Source organism: Thermochaetoides thermophila (genome assembly GCF_000221225.1).
Source record: "Thermochaetoides thermophila DSM 1495 unplaced genomic scaffold scf7180000011821, whole genome shotgun sequence".
Classification (NCBI taxonomy): domain Eukaryota; kingdom Fungi; phylum Ascomycota; class Sordariomycetes; order Sordariales; family Chaetomiaceae; genus Thermochaetoides; species Thermochaetoides thermophila.
In genome coordinates, this window is record NW_006383037.1 from 1,263,170 (window position 1) to 1,278,147 (window position 14,978).

Genomic DNA, 14,978 nt, shown 5'->3' on the forward strand with positions numbered 1-14,978 from the left:
CAGGATTGGAGGTGGGGATGCGAATCTCGACACTAACAATTTAGTCAAGACCTTAGCTCGCGTGCAAGTTGCGGCGTCTCTCCGGTTGGGCTCCACTTCCCAGAGGGGGCGAGTCACCTCCACACAGCAGGGCTGGCAGGGATGCATGTCGCATGTAACAAAGGGTGCAGATAGGCAATTCATACGCCACACGTCGCACTTGTTTTCTTGCGCCCACCGTGTGCGTTCGACTGAGGAATGCTTCCATCCTGAAGTTGTCGAGCTTTTCTCAATGTTGCGCTACCAATCATCCTGAGCTGTGCTTCGTCGCTGCATCTACTGGGCCACACATACCTGCTTCACAGCCAACTTATCTTCAATCGCATTCCTTCAACATCCAGGTTGATGCTTCTTCACCGAGTCCACTCCTCGTGATCCCCGCCAGCAGCCAGCCAGCCCACCCTTTATTTCCAGCAATTGAATTCACCTCGGCCACCCGAACCGAGAAGCGCCGAGCCCTGCTATGTCAGTTCTCAACGACGGGATAAACTAAACAAAAAGTAAAGATATCTCCGCCGTGCAGCTGGCCTAAGTGCATTACGCCAAACACGGCACCCGCAGTGGATTTCTTCCACTTTCTCGAGCTTGTATCTCGTGGTCTCTGCCGATCGACCGGCTCCTGTTTTTAAGATCTAGCCGGTGTCTTCGACGAAGAGCCGGCACTATTGGCGAGCTAGACCCTCTGGATTGGACGTTTCAAAGAACAGATACCTGACCTTGGCTCTTCGCTTGCTTCTCACCGTCATTCCCTTCGCAATCGATTCACGCTCGTGGGCGCCAGCCCACCTCTACACTGCCTATCCTGATAACTAGCTCCGCTCTCGAACAGATTGCTCCCTGGTCGGTTGTTGGTGACATACCTAGACTTAAAGGCCCCTCAATCTTGGCCGAATTTCAGCCACCCTCCTCCCCGGTTTGTTGCAACACAGCCATATCACTACAATGTGCTTTGGCGGCCGCGAGAAGCGAGTCGACGAGGTGGGCGCTGCCCGCTCCCGCGACATTGACAAGATGATCAAGGCCGATGAGAAGCGCATGCAAAGAGAAATGAAGTTTCTGCTGCTGGGTACAAACTCCTCCCCCCTCCTTGCACGAGTGGCAATACCCCTCCCCGCAACTGACCCCTCCGCTGACCTTTCTGTTTATGCAGGCGCTGGCGAGTCTGGCAAGTCAACTGTACTAAAGCAGATGAAGCTCATATACGCGCAAGGGTTTAGCAAGCATGAAAAGATGGAATGGAAGCCTGTGGTGTTCGCAAACATCATCCAGTCATTCCGGTTGATATATGATGCTATGAATGAGATGGGCATCAAGTTTGAGAACCCAGAAAACGAGGCACGCATCCCAGCTCTTCAGTGCTTGCATGGCAACCCTGGTTTAATGGCTAACCAGTTCTGCAGAAGCATATGGCCCAAATTATGATCGATTATGAAATGACGGCGGACGAGCCTTTACCGATAGAATACTACGAACCATTGAAAAGTCTCTGGGTTGACGCCGGCGTCAAAAAAGCCATAGAGAAGGGCAATGAATATGCGTTACACGACAATTTAGACTAGTAAGTCCTAGACCCAAAGAGCCCGAATGATTGTGAGTCAGTTATCACGTCAGAGCAGGTGAAATGCTGATATCACTGTTCAAACAGCTTCTGTGACGATCTGGACCGACTTTGGGACAGAAACTACGTGCCCACGGATCAGGATCTGCTGCGGTCAAGGTTGAGAACAACAGGCATTACCGAGACTGTCTTTGACCTTGGTCAGCTCACGTACCGGATGCTCGACGTGGGCGGCCAGCGGTCCGAAAGGAAGAAGTGGATTCACTGCTTCGAAAACGTTAATTGCTTGCTGTTTCTCGTCGCCATCTCAGGTTATGACCAATGCTTGGTTGAGGACAAGGATGGGGTGCGTTCGTTTCCTTATTTCAGAGCACCTCACAAAGATCGGGAATCTAATACTATTTGCTCAGAATCAAATGAACGAGGCGTTGATGCTTTGGGAGTCAATCGCCAACTCCCACTGGTTCGCCAAGTCGGCGCTGATTCTATTCCTCAATAAAATCGATCTATTCCGAGAAAAGCTGCCCAGGAGCCCCATTACAGCACATGGCTTCACCGATTACCACGGACCCCCGGACGACGATAAACAGGCCAGCAAGTATTTCATGGACAAGTTCCGTGCGCTGAACCGCAACCCGGATAAGGAGATCTACGGACACTTTACCAATGCGACCGATACGAACCTGCTTAAAATCACGATGAATTCTGTCCAGGATATGATTATCCAGAGAAACCTAAAGCAGTTGATACTGTAAGAGGCGCACCATCACCTTGCATATTTTGTTTGCTTCAATCGGACCTTCGCTCTCTTCCGCAGAGGGATTTCCCTTTAGCGGAGTGCGCCACAACCACCCAAAGCCGTTATTCGCAACCCCTTTAACAAGGAGGGATATTCGGATGTGGAATTTTTCTTGACTGGATTGCAAACGCTGCAACTAGTCTGGATGTATCCTTAACATCTTTGCTTTTGTGATTTTCCTCCGTTTTTCCGTCACCTTTTCCTTTTCTTTTTTTAAAGCAGGCTGGCCCTAACATGTGATCTTAATAGGGTCTGATGATGGTCGAGCTTATATATGACCCGATACCCGTCGTTTGTGACAAATACCCCACGAAATAGGGGAAAAAGGGGTCAGAATTTTCTGTGTTATGCACTTTTACTTTCTTGTATTATCCTACCACGATTGCCCCCCTTTCCTCTCTTCGCTTCTGTTGTTTATATTCTACATCATATTATTTATACCAACTGGGGTTGGTTTTCTTGGGGGATCTTGATATCTTCAGGATGCTTTTTCGCTATCTTTGGTTATTCTAAGTGTTGAAGAGCTCACCACAATACAGGGGAGATGATGCTACTAGCGGGCCTGGCGTCAGATAAGCAAGGGTCCAATTCTGGGCATCAGGGTCGATACAGTGGAGAAGCCAGCAAGCCTACGCCTCTTCCTCTTTTCATTGCATGCCTCTCCCCTAGGCTTGCCTGGTTTTCGTCGTGAACGACAACTGCAGGTTGAAGAAGCAAATGTGTGAAATATTGATGGTGAAAGGAATCCGAGGGGTTAAGGATATGCGTTCAGATACCAATCAATGGAGTTTTGCACTGAACCCTTTTAAGTAATGTATCAAAACCAAATCTGCGACAATGTTTCGGCGTTCAGGTATGAGCATGGGGGCAATGCTACGGATATCACTACTCGGCAGCTGGTCAGAGAAAGGAGACTCCCTGAAGAAGCGCCGTCCACATGTTTTCCTCTCGCCCGGTCTCTTCCTTTGCCAGTAGAAAAACTTGACCGCTGATCAGTTCACCTTATCGGCTAGGGCTGGGTTCAAACGGTGATCAGTGGGGCAGACATAAGCACCTGGCAGCGCTTTGGTGGTCTTTTTTACATGACCTTCCTTCCAAGTATGTACAGTGTACGAGAATGCTACACGGTCACCGCCGCTACGCTACCTAGCTGTGCTACCTAGGCGGGTGTTTTTTCATGGCTTCCACGTGGCATCCAGGTTGTGTATCGCAGAGTATATCAGAGTATCCCTATCGGCTTCCATATTTTTTTTTTGGCTTCTAGCGCGGTGGCAGCGACATGCAGCTTGCTGACTTGGATGTGGCTGATAGCATCAGCGTTTGTGAGGTGTGTGGCGGCCACTGTTTGGTTGAATTGGGAATAGAAACGTTGTCCTGCTATCAATGATACACTCTACTTGTCGGGAGTATGGCATGCGCTGCAGGGTAGTCGAGTCGGCCGATTTGGCAGGCTCGACGAGGATAGTGCTTATGGGATGTTATGGTCGGTGCGACGTTATCAAGTGCTGTCATGATCAGAGAAATTGTTTCATATTCCGTCAACACTTCTTTAGACAACTTGATTCAACCCTTTGTTACCATGTTGGTGAATACTGACAGAATATGTGCTATGCACACTTTGTTGTGTTGTGGTTGTCAGTCTGTTCAATTTTCTGTTGGCATTATAGGGACTTTCAAGGTGATTCTCCTCGTGCGTTGTGCTCCGCAATTAACAGGTTTCTGCAGCAACAGCCGTGGACCTGTCGCAGTGCGTTTACTTGGATAATGGAGGCTGGGTTAAGGTCTTATGTAATCTGTAGAGCACATGCTTAAGATTGGGTTGGACAGAGGCAAATGCACATGTACCAGTCTATGTCCTAGGTTACCTAACCAGGAAATTCATGGTATGGGCCTAGATTGTCTGTATCATGGCTAGAGCATCTGTATCTTCTCGTCCGGGATGATCTCCTCACCTCTTGCGTGATGAGCGCTCTACTCGAAGGTTCGAGGGCTACAGTATGCCATTCGTAACCGTGTTTGTATTCTTACTGTTTCTTCCAACCAAAGTTGCGGATTGCGTTTGACAGCACCTGATTCGTTGTAAGCGAAACAGATGCTTGTATAAATAAGCCACACACGACTCATAAGTCAATGACACCTAGAACGGCATCCAACCCCTTGACCATGTTGAAGAAAAGGGACACATCTTCTGAGCTATATCAATTGGCTGTGAGCATCCTGGTATATTAGCTTGGCCAGTTATCGGAAAATCGCCAGAGCGCCGATATTGGGGCCTTCAGGTGTCTCTCTTCCCTGTTTGCCGACATCATCAACACCAACGCCCAGACCTCAACTCCTCCCATTTTACAAAGTTACAGATCGCTCACGTTCAGCCTCAAGAATATTTGCCGATTCCGTGACACAAAAGACTGTCTACAGACCAAGCTAGGGTTATCTTCGTCTCCTATCCAGAGTGAACATGACGCCTAACCAGGAAAAACACCTCAACAAATTGGGTTCATCCTCGTCTGCTGCCTTCGATGAGATCCGGCCTACCCTCACACACGCTGCAACAGCAAACCCGCAAAGATCTAGTTGACTATCTAAGATTACACAGCGCTTTCCTTTCCTTCGTACAAAGCGTGGGATCGCTGTGTTGATCATCATCATCCTCCTCATCGTGGGTGGTGGCTTGTCAGGGCTGGCTTCGCTGCATAAGAGCGGAGGGAAACAGGCTGTGAATGAAGTGAGAGACACCGACGGTGTGATAACCGACGATGTTTATTTCTACGGTCTGTCCCCTCCAATTTATCCTTCGCGTAAGTTTAATGCCTGCTATTTGGGGAACTCCTTAAATACAGTAGAATGAGGCTGACAAGTGCATATAGCGAGCATGGCCGGCGTAGGGAGATGGGGTGATGCATTGCTGAAAGCAAAAGCCTTGGTCTCAAATATGACACTGGCAGAAAAAGTAAGGCATCCATAATCATAGCTGGGGTCGCACAGCAGGGTCTAACTGTGCAGGTCAATTTGACTGCAGGTGTGAGCTCAAACACAGGCTGCTCTGGGTTTCTCCCAGCCATTCCACGTCTAAATTTCCCCGGTATGTGTCTTGCTGATGCAGGAAATGGCCTTCGCGGAACCGATTTCGTCAGCACTTGGCCCAGCGGGATTCATGTTGGTGCTAGCTGGAACAAGAAACTAGCTCGGGACAGGGGAACTGGTATGGGAGGGGAATTCAGAACCAAAGGAGTCAATGTATTGCTTGGTCCTGTCGTTGGACCGGCTGGCCGCGTTGTTCTTGGTGGCCGAAACTGGGAAGGTAGGGTAAATCGCCGATATTTTCATCGAGAGCCCAATTGTTGACCATCTGCGTTGACCATCTGCAGGGTTCTCGAGTGATCCCTATTTGACCGGCGCCTTAGCTTTCGAGACGATTTCAGCTATCCAGGCTGTGGGTGTTATAACGAGCACAAAGGCAGGTATGCTCGCCCCAAGTATTACACAGAGTGTTGCTAACTACTACCAGCATTACATTGCCAATGAACAAGAAACGAATAGAAATCCTTCCGGTAATGTCCAGTCTGTGTCATCTAACATCGATGACAGGACGATGCATGAGGTCTATCTCTGGTAAGCTTAAGCTATACGATTTGCAAAATTATGCTCCGCACGCTAACTCAATGCAAAGGCCTTTTCAAGATGCTGTTCGCGCTGGGACAGGGAGCATTATGTGTTCATACAATCGAGTGAACAATTCATATGGATGCGCGAACAGCAAGATCCTCAATGGCCTCCTGAAGACCAAACTGGGCTTCCAAGGTTTGGTGTTGAGCGACTGGGGAGCACAGCATGCCGGAGTTGCTACTGCGCTGGCGGGACTGGATATGGCCATGCCTAATGGAGATGCTCTTTGGGGCTCACACCTGGTCGAAGCTATTACCAATGGCTCTGTACCAGAGTCCCGCCTTGACGATATGGTCACGAGGTATGGAACCTGGCCTGCCAGCACATTGTTTGTTCCTGACCAGTTAACACAGCATAGGACTATTGCTGCGTGGTATCTGATGGGTCAAAATAGGGGCTTCCCTGAGCCCGGAATCGGTATGCCAATCAACCTCGTCCAGCCTCACCGAGTGGTGGATGCGAGAAATTCGTCATTCCGGTCTACACTTTTTGAAGGCGCTGTAGAAGGCCATGTTCTTGTCAAGAACATACGAAATGCTCTCCCACTGAAGCAGCCAAAACTGCTCTCTATATTCGGTTATTCAGCGAAGAACCCCGATCATAACCATCCCACTGGGGGCTTGTCGGCGTGGCTCTGGGGTTCAGAGCCCTACAGCTTCTCAGAGTTCAGGGACGCGTTTTACTGGGGTAAGGCAATTCAGACCCCCATTGCCTTCAATGGCACACTTTACTCGGGAGGTGGTTCCGGTGCTACTTCACAGTCACTCGCGGTCTCTCCTTTCGATGCCCTCATTGAGCAAGCTTATGATGACGGAACCGCGCTATTCTGGGACTTCTATAGCGGCACGCCAGATGTCAATCCTATGTCGGACGCATGCCTGGTGTTCGGCAACGCCTACTCGACTGAAGGTGCTGACCGTCCTTGCGCACGGGACGATTTCACCGATAACCTGATTAAGCACGTCGCTGACCGGTGTAATAACACTGTTGTAATCTTTCACAATGCTGGTATCCGGCTGGTTGACCAATTTGTCGACCACCCCAATGTCACAGCGCTCATTTTCGCTCACCTTCCAGGCCAGGCATCAGGCAAGGCCCTCGTCTCTCTCCTCTACGGCCGCTCCGATTTCTCTGGAAAACTGCCATACACGATCGCGCGCAACGAATCCGACTACTCTGTCCTCGGCCCGGACCTGCCACAAGGCATCTTCACATCATTTCCTCAGAGCAACTTTACTGAGGGTGTGTTCATTGACTATCGCCACTTCGATGCCCACAATATCACACCTCGGTACCCGTTCGGGTTTGGCCTCAGCTACAGTTCGTTCAACTACAGCAATTTGGTCATTCAAAAGCGTGAAGAGCAGGACTTTGGCGAGTACCCTACCGGCCTTATAGTAGAAGGCGGTCAAGAGGATCTCTGGGACGTGTTGATTCTAGTCTCAGCCGACGTCAGTAACGGCGGTGATGTGGCTGGGGCCGAAGTAGCACAGCTGTATCTGGGAATTCCGGCAGAAGGAGCACCTATTCGGCAGTTAAGAGGGTTTGAGAAGCCGTTTTTGAATGTAGCAGAGACAGCAACAGTACGTTTTGAGTTGACTAGGAGAGATCTGAGTGTGTGGGATGTGATAACACAAAAGTGGAGGCTGGTTCGGGGCGAATTCACCGTTGAGGTGGGAAGCAGCAGTAGGGACCTGCCACTGAAGGGCAAGTTTGTGATTTGAAGAAGGAAATATCGCCATATGGAAAGATGACTGGATCCCTCGCAGGGTAGTGAGATATGCACCCAGCGGAAGTCGGCGTTTGACTCGTGAGGGAGATATAATATGCTTTAGCTGGTGGCCTATCTGTTTGGTACAAGGACAACGAACCATCCTATGCTTCCTGATTCAAGGTCAATAAAAATAATCCTGTATGGGCTGCAAGGTATATAGAGCCAATTCAGAGTCCTGTCTTATGCTTGCCCGAGAACGTAAATCGAAAAAAGAATAATCGTGTCTGATGCATAAACAGCAACATCTGTGTCGTTAGGATGACATGGCTACAGAGCCTACACATACCCGAGAGAGTAACCACTTTATCCGGCAGGCTCGGATGACATGTCAACCCAGGAACGATTTCACTGTAGAACATGGTCTCTTTTGAATGACCCGTTATAATAAATCCCCTCACATGGTCGGATCATCTATGTAGATTGATGAGCAAGCTCATTAGCCTAGGTTGTGTTCCGAGAGTCGTGCAATGATAATCTGCTTCTTGGAAAATTGAAATCGAAAAATGGTGCCTGTTCCTATGTCAAGTTGAAGATTATAGTACCGGAGTCAAGAACATATACTGACTTGATTCCTTCCTACTAGCTTGCCGTTACTTTTGACTTGTCACAGTGATCCTTACTTTACTTCAACCCAGCTTCACCCTGGAAATATGAGGGAGGGTATAACCACAAAATGAATCTCCCCCTCGCCCTTGCCTTTTTCTTTTCCCAGGACATCTTGCCAGCCTCGGCCCAGCTTCACTGGTTAGCTCAGCAGGCTGGTCTTGTCTATTTCGGCGCAGCCACCGACACTCCCTTCCAGCGTGAGCGCGAGCCATGGTCAGCGGAACGGCACTCCCGCTACAAAAAAATCATACGCAATCCAAATGAATTCGGGCAGACAAAACCTACCAACGGCCAGAAATGGCTGTTCACTGAGCCCTATCTCCGCATATTCAACTTTACCGAAACTGATATCGTCACAGACGAAGTAGCACGGAAAGAAGGCAAACTGCTACGGTGCCACGCGCTGGTGTGGCATAACCAACTCGCTCCATGGGTCGAGGGAAAAGAGTGGACAAAAGAAGAGCTTGCTGAGGCCATTGAGAGATATGTGAGGGCCGTTGCAGGGTACTATCGGGGCCGGTGTTACGCGTGAGATGTGGTCAATGAAGCGCTCGACGAGGATGGAATTTACTGGCAAAGTTTATTCTACTGCGTCCTTCAGGAGGAGTACATCCGAATTGCGTTCCAAGCGGCGGCGGACGCGGATCCTGGGACCAGGCTGTGATAAAGCGACTATGTGACTATGGAATCGAGAGACCAAAGCCAAACAAGATGGCTGGCGTACACAAACTAATCTGTATGCTAAGACAGCATGGTGTGTTTATCGACGGTATTGGCATGCAGGGCCATTTTGTTGCCGAAAACCATCCTAGTGCCGAAGAGTTGAAGGAAACGATGCGGGGGTATATAAAGCTGGTGGATGAAGTGGCGATCACAGAACTTGATGTGCGAATCAAGCTTCCCATAGATGAGCAAAAGCTCCAATGGCAAAAGGAAGCCTACCAGAAGGTGGTAGAGGCATGTGTGAAAGTCAGGAAATGTATCGGAATAACGCTCTGGGATATCTATGACCCTTTCAGTTGGGTGCCCCACTATTTCCCAGGAGATAGGGAGCCTTTGCTGTGGTTCTGAGACTTCACAAAGCACCCGGCGTACGATGGTATCGTTGAGAAGTTCAAGGAATCAATTTCCGCCAACAGGACGAGGACCTAGACGGTAGGCATTGGCCAACAGTCATCGATAGCAATGGGGGTGAGGTCTTCGTTCTCTTAGACTCAGGCGGATACAAAATTGAGAATCTCGAAATATTTGTAAATCTCAGCAGCCAGGTTCGTGACGGTGCTAAGTAGTCAGTTATTCTTCTCTTATGGTGCAGCAATTTGGTTTGTTGAGGGAAGGATGGCCAGTCACGGATGACGAGGACTCGAGGGTAGACATGTGTAGGCTCTTTGCCAGCCTAGGAGCCCTGGACCTGCTCGCCCCGAGACCAGAACAGGAGCTCGGGTATTGCCACGAACTCCACATGAATCATGGATTCCTGCAAGTTATCTGAACAACCAGAAATTAGCAGCGGGTTTAGCTCAGTTGGGAGAGCGTCAGACTGAAGTCGAAACTTCAGGAACTCAATCTGAAGGTCGCGTGTTCGATCCACGCAAACCGCAAGCATCTTTCCTTTTGCCAAGATGCAGGACCTGTGACTTTTTTTACAAGCCTTCACCATGGAACCAATGTGGAAAAGCTAGGTAAGAAAAGGCTTGCCTTGCATTAAGGGCTTGGGTGAGTACTATCTACAAGCAGTCGAAGAATAAATTGGTAGATATAGTGACTTTTTTTCTCTAAAGTGCAAAAACTAGGTCTCATGTTTACGCGTCCTCCCGACAAAGGGAGGCGATGATTTGTAAAAAAATGTTAAAATGCAACAAAAAGTGGTGAGCTACCCCATGGGTGGGGAGAAAGCAAAATAATCGATCATGCTGGGACTCGAACCCAGAACCTTTACCAGCCTGAGAACACATTTCTGTGTTTGAAACCGGAAAGTAACGCGCTACCATTGCGCCACACGACCGCGCAATCTTATTTGTTGAGATTGGAATGGAGAGCGGCTGCTCTTGAGCTGTGTCGGTTCTTGTTATCGGGATATGCCAGTATTTTCGTGATGGTGGGCTTTTGTCACTCACGAGAACGGGGGCGGGGTCGGAGAGTTTTTTCTGACCTAGCCCCACATTACCCCTCCTTGTTGGCATCGACCTCCAACCCTGGGCTTGCTGAGTGATGGCTTCGGACCACAAAACAGTGGACTTTTCTCCCACTGCCTGTAAAAGTTTCCGATACCGCTTCTCACCCTAGCGGTAACCCCTCGGAGCCACATCCGACTTGATCGGGTATGGTGTAGCGGTAACATCGTTGACTCTCACTTCTCAGGAGTGAGGAGGCCTCAACAGCCCCGGGTTCGACTCCCGGTATCCGAGTTAGATGTTCAGTGGCGGGTTAGATTTTTGTCCCTATTTTTCGCATACAAAGTAGTTTCGGTTTTGCCTTTTAGTTTTGCTGCCCGTAATGTGCAAGCCAGAATGCCTGGTAGCAACTACATGGTCTTATGGACTCAAGGATGATAGGAAGCTTGAAGGTCAGTCGAGGCACCTATCATTCGACGGCGTGTTGTTGATTGCGAATGTAAAAGGTGTTGGAGTTTCGACTCTCATTTTTCCATATTTATCGTATGAACTATCAATGTAAAAGACAACAAAACTAGTATCGAAGTGATGATGTTGATCATAAGGTATATAACTGCATGCCAAAGTAAACTCGAGCTAAAAAGTACTATAGAAAACTTTGGCTGCTCAGGAATATACTCCAAGTACCCTTGCATTACACTTAGTAAGATGGAGGAAAAGGTTATCAACACACCCCAACAAACCCTAAACCCTGCTTCGTCTACTCCCCAAGATACTCTCAATCAAAGCCCAACTAGATACATCAAGTATCCATAGTCATTGGGTATCCTGTATCCCTCCACAATAAAACTTGTCATTCACACGCCCCTAAACATGCGCACCACCAAGAACCACATGGCACCTAGGAACTTAAACGCCGACAAACCAGCCACCGACCACAAAACAATGCTAAGGTAGATGTTTGCGCGTTCGCTCTTCACCTCCTCCTCAGTACGACCATCGTCGCCTGTCACAATCTTCTCAACACCGGCCGAGGATAACACAACGGCGCACAACGCGAAGTTCATGATCATCCAGACAAGCACAACAACGGTACGAACGCCGCGGTAATAGTCCTCCTGGGCCTCCGCTTCTTGTTTCGCCGTCGGTGCCTTTGCAACCTTGACCTCGGGACTACCGAAGACACGCAGTTCCTTCTCATACTGCGTATTCAAGTCGACCTCGTCAGGCAGATCGATCTTACCCTGGCCGTCCTTGCCCGTCTTGGCGTCAGGAAGCTCCTCGGGCTTGTCATCGCCCTTGGTACCCCAGGTGATATCGTGCGTATTGCAGAAAGCATAGACGTTGAGAACGTTTGTGTAGGTCGGCGAGAGAAGCATGTATTGGATAAGGGAAGTGAACATGTGCCATGGGTCGAACATGAGCAGTGAGGCGATCAGCCAAATGCCGTATGTGGACATCACCGAGACGATCAACGTGTAGAAGACTTTGTTCCTGAAGAGCGAGTCTACACTGAAGCCGTTGGTGTTGACGTCGGTGATGATGGCGTTGACAGCAATGTAGATGGCAGCAAACATGAGGTAACTAAGGCATGTTAGCTACGACCTTACAAGCCGAACATGAATGAAAAGTAGATAACTTACACGAAGAGAATCGCCCAGAAAATGGCCATTGTTAGGTAGTACGGCCCCGAACCAGCCGGACGGTTACCCATGGACAAGACGAAGCACGACATGAGCGACACGCCGTACAACCAGGTGAAAATAACACCCAGAATGCGCCCAACGGTGCCCAGTAGTTGCTCATCTCCCAAACTGGTAGTGAGGATCTTGAAGACCAGGAAGAAGTTGCCGATAGCGAACCAGGAGAAGATCATGTTAACCGTGTTGAAGACGAACTCAACGAAAAATGCGATCTTGCGTAATAAGGAGTGATCAGAGCGGAAGAACTGATAGAAGTGCACGATGGCATAGATGGCGGCGAAGAAGGAACCGTTGAGCCAGCGGCGGCGCTGAAGAATAAGCTCCTGAATAGTCTCGGGAACATCGGTTTCACCCGTAGCCGACTTGACGTATTGTAAGATCCAGTGGCAATTCCGCTTGGTGACCAGCTCGAAACACAGAATACGGTCCTCAGCCAGGTACATGTTGGCCGTGAAGATACCGCCCTTACCGTGCATGAACTCGCCGGCAAAGTACTTCTCAAGCGGGCCTTGTCCGTTTTTGTCGTTTTGAAGGGCAATATAGCGGTACGCTGAGAAGGCACCCGGCAACACCGAGATGAAACCGAAGGCAGACTCTAGCGGCTTGTCAAGGATGTTGCTCATCTTGTACTCGAAGTTTTGAGCCGCTACCAGCGGGTTCAGCAGGTTCTTGCCTCCTTTGCCAAGCATTGCCTTGATTTCACCGCAAGCACCGGCACACATGGGCTCCAGGTCGAACGCCTTCCACAATTCATAGATAGACGTTGGGCCGGGCTTAGTACCGGCATCGATCAACACGCAGATGTTAGGGTCAAGAACGCGGCCAAACGCCTGGAAGAACCAGCGGTGCGAGTTGATCTTCTTCTTGTTCTCCTCCTTGAGGCAGAACAGCATTTGGACCGGCTGCTGCTTGGGAATAAGCTGTACGACACCGTTCCTGATCGCCAGTCCCACCTGTGTGGTGTATTCGTAGATATGTGCCTGGACCTTCTTGCCGTTGACTGACTGCTTGGCGATACCCTCTTGATACACACCCATACCAGCCAAAAGCGCGCGCGTCCGTGGATTAATCTTAGCACGACCGTCGCTGACAACGCATACGACGATTTTCTTCCAAGCATCCTTGCCCCACGTCCTGCTATCGGTCTTCTTGCACATGTACTCGATGTTCTTGAAGACACCGATCATGGTCCGGGCAAACAGAATCTCATCCTCGTTGTACATGGTGACAACAATGAAAAGCTCGGTATGACGTGGCTTGCTGAAGAGCTTCTGGCGCAGAGTGAAGTTGTTTTCGTAGAACTCAGATGGATCGCATGTGGCGGCCGAGTAGCGCATGTGAGTGAACTCATCGCGCTCGCCATGGGGAAGCTGATTCAGTAACTTCGGGGGCACTGGGCAATCCAACACCAGGTTACCGCGGTACAGCAGCACCTGCTTGACCGTCTTCCATCTCTTGATGGACGATTTGTTTTGCTGCTGTTGCTGCGGTTGCGGGTTGTCACGATACGGTTCTTGCTGGGCGTGATGGCCAGAGTTGTGACCTAACATGGGGCTGCGGTCGTCGTCATAATAGCCATCATTGTTGTAGCCTCCCTGGTGTCCGCTGCGGTTGGGCTCGTACGGCTGGTTGTAATAAGCATCGTGGTGAGCTGCGGGGTCGACCGCGTAACTACCCCCGCCGCCGAGGTTGTCAATCGATTGCTGGCGCCTTCAGTCAGCTTTGCGCCACGTCTATTTCATTCTCCCCCCCATTTCCGGAAATCAAACTGGCGGGAGGACTCACTGCCGTATGCATCTGGTACTCCTCGCCCGTGTACCGTATATCCTGTTGTGAATGCGAGTAACCATACGGGTGGTCTTCGAGCTGGTACCCGTGCTGCAATGGGTGTCCAGGAGAGGGTGACCGCCGAACCCTATCCATGGGGTGACTGTCGTAATAATCGTCGTCTGTTTGAAGGAAAAAAATTGGTCAGCACGACTTTCAGGCCAACACGCTATCGACCAGCGATGTGCGTGAGGATTGGAGTCGGAGAAGAGGTAAAACAGGCTGTGCCACGTAATGTGCCACGCTCCTCTCTCTCAACACCTGGGCCTAGGTTGCGTTTGACGATCGTGCGTGCTACTTAGGGGGGAGTTGTAGCTCCCTCACGCCAATCAGGAGAAAATAATGCAGCGCTCAGAGTATGCAACGCAGAGCAAACGAGCAGACCTCAGGCGACCCGAGTGGGAGAAGGAACACGGCACAACGGGGGCTCAAAGCCGCCGTTCCTGTTGAGTGCCGGCAACTCAGAAATATGAAACGAGCGACAGGGAAAGGAAGAAACGCGGTTTGCTGTCAGAGGGGCAGGTGGTCCAACCTCAGACGAAGGACGGTCCACTTGTCGTCCCAAGACTACGAGACTAACGCTAGCCGCAGAAACATCCACTGGATGGCGATGGGAAGGGAAGAAGTCGGTCAAGACCATCCACTTACTCAATCGATTGTATGACATGGTTGCCGCCGGTCAGGAGGACGTTTATGGACACAGTCTTCAGGAATGTAGAAGACAACCGCGCACCGAGAGAACTAGCGAGGGAGACGCCTGCGCGTCTCAGATTATGTTAAATTCCAACGCCTGCCGCTCCCCTTTCTCTTGTCGCGTTGCGCGCGCCGGAATGGAGGGCCAACAACTCGTGGGCGACAGTTGTCCGTCTTTGACCGTTACGCCGCCGCAGCC

At 50.1% G+C, this 14,978-nt stretch overlaps 4 protein-coding genes and 3 non-coding genes across 7 annotated transcripts; 5 read left to right on the forward strand and 2 right to left on the reverse strand.

The window, feature by feature from the left end:
- Nucleotides 1-981: 981 nt before the first annotated feature.
- Nucleotides 982-2,352, forward strand: CTHT_0062580 (guanine nucleotide-binding protein alpha-like protein; the record flags this gene model as incomplete). Its single annotated transcript, XM_006696508.1, has 5 exons — nt 982-1,105; nt 1,190-1,287; nt 1,440-1,597; nt 1,685-1,943; nt 2,008-2,352. The coding sequence occupies 5 exons, from the start codon at nt 982-984 to the stop codon at nt 2,350-2,352; spliced, it is 984 nt and encodes a 327-aa protein (XP_006696571.1).
- A 3,507-nt stretch (nt 2,353-5,859) lies between these two features.
- Nucleotides 5,860-7,786, forward strand: CTHT_0062590 (uncharacterized protein; the record flags this gene model as incomplete). Its single annotated transcript, XM_006696509.1, has 3 exons — nt 5,860-6,008; nt 6,154-6,363; nt 6,421-7,786. The coding sequence occupies 3 exons, from the start codon at nt 5,860-5,862 to the stop codon at nt 7,784-7,786; spliced, it is 1,725 nt and encodes a 574-aa protein (XP_006696572.1).
- A 723-nt stretch (nt 7,787-8,509) lies between these two features.
- Nucleotides 8,510-9,513, forward strand: CTHT_0062600 (uncharacterized protein; the record flags this gene model as incomplete). The annotated part of the gene is made up of 2 exons (XM_006696510.1): nt 8,510-8,929; nt 9,193-9,513. The coding sequence occupies 2 exons, from the start codon at nt 8,510-8,512 to the stop codon at nt 9,511-9,513; spliced, it is 741 nt and encodes a 246-aa protein (XP_006696573.1).
- A 438-nt stretch (nt 9,514-9,951) lies between these two features.
- Nucleotides 9,952-10,043, forward strand: CTHT_0062610. The gene is given in 2 exon segments: nt 9,952-9,988; nt 10,008-10,043. It is a non-coding gene; the product is annotated as a tRNA-Phe (tRNA).
- A 304-nt stretch (nt 10,044-10,347) lies between these two features.
- Nucleotides 10,348-10,447, reverse strand: CTHT_0062620. The gene is made up of 2 exons: nt 10,410-10,447; nt 10,348-10,385 (listed from the first exon to the last, which is right to left on the reverse strand). It is a non-coding gene; the product is annotated as a tRNA-Arg (tRNA).
- Nucleotides 10,448-10,759: 312 nt separating this feature from the next.
- On the forward strand, nt 10,760-10,850 carry CTHT_0062630. Its single transcript has 2 exons — nt 10,760-10,795; nt 10,816-10,850. It is a non-coding gene; the product is annotated as a tRNA-Glu (tRNA).
- Nucleotides 10,851-11,413: 563 nt separating this feature from the next.
- Nucleotides 11,414-14,753, reverse strand: CTHT_0062640 (chitin synthase-like protein; the record flags this gene model as incomplete). The annotated part of the gene is made up of 4 exons (XM_006696511.1): nt 11,414-12,140; nt 12,200-13,962; nt 14,045-14,208; nt 14,735-14,753. 4 exons carry the CDS (start codon nt 14,751-14,753, stop codon nt 11,414-11,416), a joined length of 2,673 nt encoding a protein of 890 aa, XP_006696574.1.
- Between the last annotated feature and the right edge of the window lie 225 nt (nt 14,754-14,978).